We start from the raw sequence: 7,082 nt of genomic DNA, 5'->3' as shown, positions 1-7,082 counted from the left end.
CCACCACCCCCCCCCCCCCCCCGCCCACACACACACACACACACACCCCACACGCACACACTCTGATATTAAAAACTGCTTTACACATAACTTTTTGCTGCAGTTTTGCAGTTTTTACACCACCCTGGTGAGGTCGATGGTCCTTCCTCTTCACCTGTGGCAGCAACAGTAGGTGGTAGTCCTTACTCCTGGATTGTGCATAAGGATGTGTGAGCTCAGTGCAGGTGTATTGTAAGCCAAGGTCAGTGTGATGATACACGGGAAAGTGGAGGAAGTGGTTAGCTGATGCTAGACATCATTCAGTCTAAAAGAGGATGTCATTGGATCATAGATTATTGCGGATAAAGCTGCTTTTTTGCACAACCTGTTTTATTTTATACCTGCTGGGCAACCTGTTTTTTTTATTTTTAAAAATTGAGTTGTTTTGTAGAGAAAAGGTGACATTGGGCTTTAAAGTACTGCAGGGTATTTCTGATCCTGACCCAGCTCTCCTTGCTCCTGCTGGCTCCAGAGACCATATCAAGCTGTCACCAAGTTGGTGATATGACTTCCAGGCACCTCTGCTAAAATTGTAATTTCCAAGACTGCAGTTATGACAGTTTAACCAAGCTATGTACTTTCAGGGTGCTACACCCAAAAATGTCATCAAACACAGGATGTTCATAGAATGATATGTCCCTTTCCTCCTTCTGCTTACTCCCTACTGAATTTGCAGGCAAATTGACAGCTGGGACATTCTGTCTATTACAGGAGCGATTGGTGCTGCTGCTTCTGTCAAAACAACATTTCTGATCAGTGTTTGTAAACACTGTTCAGAGAAGTGATTCAGAGATGTAATGCAACTTTGTTGTTACATTGTAATTGCTCTATCCCATTCATCTGCAGATCAAAGGGGTGACTTTTGATCTGCATATGTCAGTTAAAAGTTAAAAAATTTAAAAACAATTAACACTTGTTACTATTTATACCCTTATTTAAACCTATTCAACCTTAAAATATTTCCCCTTAGCTATTATTTTTCTGATCTATTTTATTTTTTGCTAGTCATTAATATTTAAACTTTTTATTCATTATGTGCGTTAATTATTTTTTTTGAGCTTTGCATTAAATAAACATGCAAAACTGAAAACTTTGCAATGCTTTGCACCAGATTTTTTATTTTAGTGCTATTGTAAACAGGATAAGCAACAGAATAAAAAGTATACATTTTTACCTAAAGTAACACGATTTTTTAAACTAACACTGGATTGCACAAAAATTTAAATATTTTAGGAAAAAAAGCTGACATGCACCTAAACAATATTACTTTGTTATCTTAAATATAGTAAATAAACTGGCTTATAGCAAAAATGAAAAACATGTTTTTGTCCATAATGGGCATAGAAGTGTAATATTTCAAGTGGCTACATTTTTTTTATTTTTTAGACCAATAGCTGATCCTAACTGAAATGTAATATTAGTTGCCAGTATGATTATTTCATGATGGCTGATTTAAGAAAACACAATAAAAGGTGTGATGGAAGCAGTAAAGTTGTAGGATAATTTGGATGCTCTTCCTGGTACTCTGGTCTGGGACCTCGTCAGTAGGGGCCAGAGCAATAATGGCTTGATTCTAAGGGGTGCAATGACAGAGAGGAAGGACACCAAAAGGGTTATTCACAAAGCTAGCTTTGGCTGCCATTACTGTTATGGTGACAGGTTAACTTTCTTTGCTGAATAACTCTGTTTTCTCAATCTTTTTATCTAATCTATCTAGTTTTCTAATAATTTCCATTTATTTATTTCAGCTTGGTTGGACTTATTACCCTAATGCTTTTTCTTTGATGTCATGGCAGGCTCCGCCCAGTTGTTATTAATTCTAGAGCAGGTCCCGGCCAATAGGAAACAGTTGGGCGGAGCTAGCTGTCAATGCTAGCCCCGCACAATTGTTTTCTACTTTTTTTCCAACTTTTTTTCACAGTTTTTCTATTCTGCTCGGTACCGCGGAGGTACCGAGTAGAATAGCCAAACCGAATGCCGCTCAGCTATTCACTCACTGCTTGGCTATTCACTCACTCACTCACTGCCGTTCAGGCCCCTATGAGAATAGGCTGAGCGGCAGTGAGTAGCCTGCCGGAGGTTTGGATTAGCCGATCCAGATGTTGGATAGGCTGAGTCAAACTCCATCTGCACTTCGGGTCAGCCGAACATGCTGAGCATGCTCGACTGAACCGAAGCCAGCCGAAGCAAGCTGATGTACGCCTGATTTCAGCCATATTATGGCTGAAATCAGCCCTACAAGCCTGAAGTGGATAGCCGAACGGCGTTCGGCTCACTTCACTTTGGTTCGGGTATTCACTCGGCTGCCTGCGGCAGCTTTGTTAATTACCCTTCTACTGTCTCTAATCAACTTTTCTTTTGTTATGGTACAAGCCCCAAAATATTTTCATGTAGATGTCCAGGGGTTCTCCAGGTATTTTAGGGCCCTAAAAGCATCCCTCATGAAAGCACAGCAACATTATGCTCCCTTCACAGTTAGTTAGTAAAGGTTAGGGTTTTAAAATATTTTAGGCTAACTTATTATAAATTATTACTATTCTATTTTTCAGCTGCGCTTTATGCATGTATCTTATAACCCAGTTACAAAAATGCATGCACTGTAAGGCCTCATTCACACTGCCCTACAATACGCTGCGTATATGCGCATTGTCCCATATGCAGCATATGCAAATAAATGGCTCCATACACATATCTGTGCATGGAGCCGTATATTTGCGTAGCATAAAAATTCACAAAAACAGAGTGGAACAGAGATGCGTCCGGACAGCGTATTTCTGTGTATTTTATGCGCATACATGCATATACGCGCGTATACGCACGTATGTGCGTACAGTTCATTCAAATTGCTATCATGAATGATGCATTCTGGGATTGCATATAGTGCGCGCATATACGCACATATACGCAATATACAATTTTGCTCTTGCGTTGTGTGTGAATTAGGCCTAAAGCTTACATCCTATGCCTGTTGTATTCAATTTGCATTCTTACGGTCCCAGTACCACTTTAAGAAATACTGTAATTGGAAAATGTTAAGGGTATTAGAGGAGCACATAATAATTCACAAACTTACCTCTCTGATCTAGCAGCTTCAGGCAATGCTGACTCCCCTCCACTAATCACTCGCATAGAAACTCTAGCACGTTAGGAATCCCCCTCAGTGACCTGTTACTTTTCTCACTCCAAAAAACACCTGTAACTGTGACTTCTATTTAGATGAATAGCTTTAGCATCTCATGAAGACCTCAATAACTGACAGTTGCCTGCAGCTACGTGTTTTATTGCAGTGTGGTCAATGACCTATGGAAGTTGGTGTCATTACTCAGGAAATTATGTTACTAATTTGCTTCTCAGTACAAGAAGTGAGGGAATGAATGGCTGGGTGGAAAAGTAATCTAGCGGCTGGCTGTGGCAGGAAGAATATTTGTTACACGGTGACAAATTGCAATGATAGTTTACTGAAGACTGTGTGAGAAGAGGAGATAGGGAGCTTATCATCACATTTCATCTGCCTGTCCTCCATACTGCAGGAAGGGTGATACACAGTAGATTGTATTGCAGTGAACGGATGAGTGCAGTGTCTAAGCTATTTGTCATATCTATATGCAAGCTGCACATATGTGCATGTACATATATTGATGTAAAAAGGCAAAGACAATAACCCATAACAGCTAAGAACTTCATTGTTCTCACTGCTGTAAAGTGATGAAATGTAGAATTTGTTGCTATTGGTTACTGCACTACTGCACTTAGCACATCATTCTGGTTCTGGTGTACACTACCATTTTTTGTGAAGTGTATCTAGCTGTGATATAACTGGTTGTTCAATTTTGATTATGTTTACTGATGAAATTTAGACCTGAGTCTAACTCTAGGTGATCCTCGGTTTTTCCCCCTACAACATAAGCTTTAGGGGAAAACCTTTTGGATCTAGTTGTCAGAAATAAAAACGTCATTGCAGTTTACTAACTTCACAGGATCTCTTGTCCTCAGCAAGCTTAAAATTTTTCCTTCCATCGCAGTAACATTTATAACTTCCCGGCATGTTGACACACATTTGATTGCAGATGTCCTCTGCGCATTCATCTATGTCTATAAATCAAAAGGAAACCTAGTGAGTTCATTAGGATTGATCAGTAGATTTCAGGAGCCATTCAATCTAATCCAGGGGGAGCCAGTGAACATTTGTCTAATGTAGACCCCCAGAAATGATCTTTTATAGAAAGTTACATTGGTCCAGCTTGGCTCAATGTAAGTGTCCATATCTGATCTCCAGAGGTCTTTGCTAGATACATTGATAGCTATAATTTTCCAGGCACGTCTCCAGCAGCTTCCCTTCTGCACACTGTACACAGGGGGTGGCCGGCTGGGCACTGCTGCCATTCTGGGAATACCTTTTATTTATTCAGTGTATGCAAGGCATTCTCTTATTGCATAAGCTTGAGAGGAGGGATAGATGATGTTGCAATCTCCATGTTGTTCAATCAGAGAATGCCTTATAATCAGAGAATGCCTCCATTTAAAAAAAATATATGTAATTCTTTAAATGGTGGTGATGCAGAGCGAGCAACTCCCTGTATTTAATGTGTGGAGGAGAAAGCGCTGGGGCCGCAACCATACCAGCTATAACTGTATAAAGTGTGGACTAACACAGTCATTTTCAGCATCTCTCCAAATATCACATATGGATACTTGCATTGAGCCAATGTAACTTTCCATAAAAGATCATTCCTGGAGTTCTGGATTTTAAGGAAATTATAGGAGTTGATATACTAAAGGAATAGAAACTGCTCGTTTAGCACAGTGGACATTCACCCAGCTCATTGAATAAGGTGAAGCTGCGTTCACTTCAGTCATCCTATCATAATGTGCAAGTGAAAGCTGCGTTCTTTAATTTCCTTGTACATGATTGGATATTTAAGTTGAACACAGCTTCAGCCTATTTACTAAGTGAATGTTCACTTTGCAAATTAAGCAGGCCCTATTCCTTTATGGAATAAACCCCATAGACATACTGTACACACTCAGAAGGAGCAGTACGGCACAACCAATGTGCAGAACTGCATACCAGGAGACAGAACCTGCATATGGAATAAGCAAACATAGCTACCTGAATGAACATATATACTGTAATCACAAACTACACATGACCTGGGTATTTAAAACATGAACACAAATTGACAAAATGATTTACCTTAATTACTTATTTTCTATTTTTATTGGCATTATTATTTATAGCCACTTCCTTTGATAGGGTGACGACATTCTTCCTTGTGCAGTGAAATAACTGCAGAGCCCTCACCTTGCTGCTGTAGTTAGTAAGATGTTGACTCCATTAAAAACCCTGTCAGTGAATAGCTATGCTTAGCTTCGCGCACAGCCGTGTAGATTGACAGCACATAGGTCTACCTGCAGGACCTTAGGGAAATGATGTACCATTAAAAAGAGGTCAATTACATAAGACATATCATATGTCAAATGCTTGTTTATCACTCTACAAGGGAAAAAAAACTGGAGGCTTTAGATAGACTTTAAGGTTATAATATCAATTATGAGCATATCGAGCTGGAATTAAATTACTTAAAAAAATGAACATGATAGAATGCATACTGTTAAAAGAATTGCAAATACAGGTCTATCTTCTTCACTTTGTATGGATCTATGCCTCTTTTCACTGCATTGGGCTGGATGACAGAAAGAAGCAATTTGAAGATATCTTTTGATTAAATTTGGCGCGTTTGATTCTGATTGATAAGTTCTACTTTGGTAGGGTTTAACTACTCGTTTTTGTCTAGGTGCTAAAAAATATGATACTTACCCGAACCTCTGAGCGGGCTCCCTGCTTCTCTGGTCTCTGAAGTCTGTCTGCTCCTATGTTGCAGCATTGCAATGTTCCTCAGCGTCCTCATGTCTACACAGTGTATAGAACGTGATGATTTACGGGACCTCAGACCGCTCCAAGGAGCGTGGCTGGGAGAGGAAGCGTGGCTGGAAGGACCAGTCACAAAGAAAGGCGGTTTTAGAGCATTGGGAGAGTATAACTTTTTAGCACCTAGAGAAAAACGAGTGGTTAACCTTTGCAGTGCAGGGATAGTTTTTGTAGTTTAAAGGGTCACATCATCCTCCCACCAACAAGATCCCAGGGAATGGTGAGCACTCCAAATCTTGCAAATAGATGCCGCAGGAGCATTTTATTAACGAGATTTGGAGTGCTCTACATTCAACAGATATTGCCGGAGGTGAGGTAAGTAAGCTATCCATATTTTCCCCTTAAAGGTTTTCATTAAAGCATTTATGCTGCTTTTTAGAAAAGTGGAGGGGTGGCAATTCAAATCTGCATTTTAGATGCAAGGTCTGCTTTATTGATGCATGTGAATCTGATCCTGTGAATGAACAATACAAATTCTAGCTTACTTTTTTTCACACTCTAATTGCATAATCTGACAGCTTGTCCCCAAAAAAAAAAAAAAATGTAATCTCGCACAAATCTCTTTTATGAATTGTCACATTAAGGGTCACTTTCACTCCACAAAGAGTGCCTCTGGAACACACTGGAACGCAACCCGGTAGGCTCCCTGCGTTCAGGGGTGGGAGGGGGCGTGGCGTGCATTGAAGTCAATGGCACCGCAGGTACACCCCTCGCCCGCAGTGCGATCACCCAAACCCGAACACGTGGCACATTAGTAACTGCGTTCTGGGCCAGTGCGATCTGCAAAAATAGTGCATGCAGCATTTTTGCAGTTCCAGAGCCAAACACTCTGGAACGCACTCTTTGTGGTGTGAACCGGCCCTCAGGGCTGTCCTTATAAAAGGGGCAGTCTGAAGGTGTTCCCACAGGCAGCATCTCTCCGTGTCCCGTGGAGGGGGAAAGAGCAGCATGACCTCTTTGCTGCACAATGTTTGCAGTGTGTCTGCCGCCCCCTTTCCGGCCGGAGCTCCCCATGTTGCTAAGAGCCGGGCAACCTGGGATGCTCTGTCCGGTGACCCACTCAGCTCCTGGCAACCTATGATATCACTGGTTGCCAGGAGCTGAGTGGTGATGC

General features: G+C 41.0%; 1 protein-coding gene across 2 annotated transcripts in view; it reads right to left on the bottom strand.

Moving 5' to 3' along the window:
• The window catches only part of PROS1 (protein S (alpha)), a 43,641-nt gene that overhangs the window by 15,383 nt on the left and 21,176 nt on the right, over window positions 1-7,082 (bottom strand). The window contains exon 8 of one of the 2 annotated variants that reach the window (XM_018568885.1): window positions 4,008-4,131. In XM_018568885.1, coding sequence (XP_018424387.1) covers window positions 4,008-4,131 — 124 coding nt within the window. The remainder of the gene's footprint in view (window positions 1-4,007; window positions 4,132-7,082) is intronic. The other variant, XM_018568886.1, reaches the window with a different exon arrangement.

The sequence above is a fragment of the Nanorana parkeri genome, unplaced genomic scaffold, assembly GCF_000935625.1.
Source record: "Nanorana parkeri isolate BGI_ZX_2015 unplaced genomic scaffold, ASM93562v1 scaffold1258, whole genome shotgun sequence".
NCBI lineage: Eukaryota > Metazoa > Chordata > Amphibia > Anura > Dicroglossidae > Nanorana > Nanorana parkeri.
The sequence above is the reverse complement of the archived record's forward strand: the minus strand, read 5'-3'. Positions and strand labels throughout refer to the sequence as shown.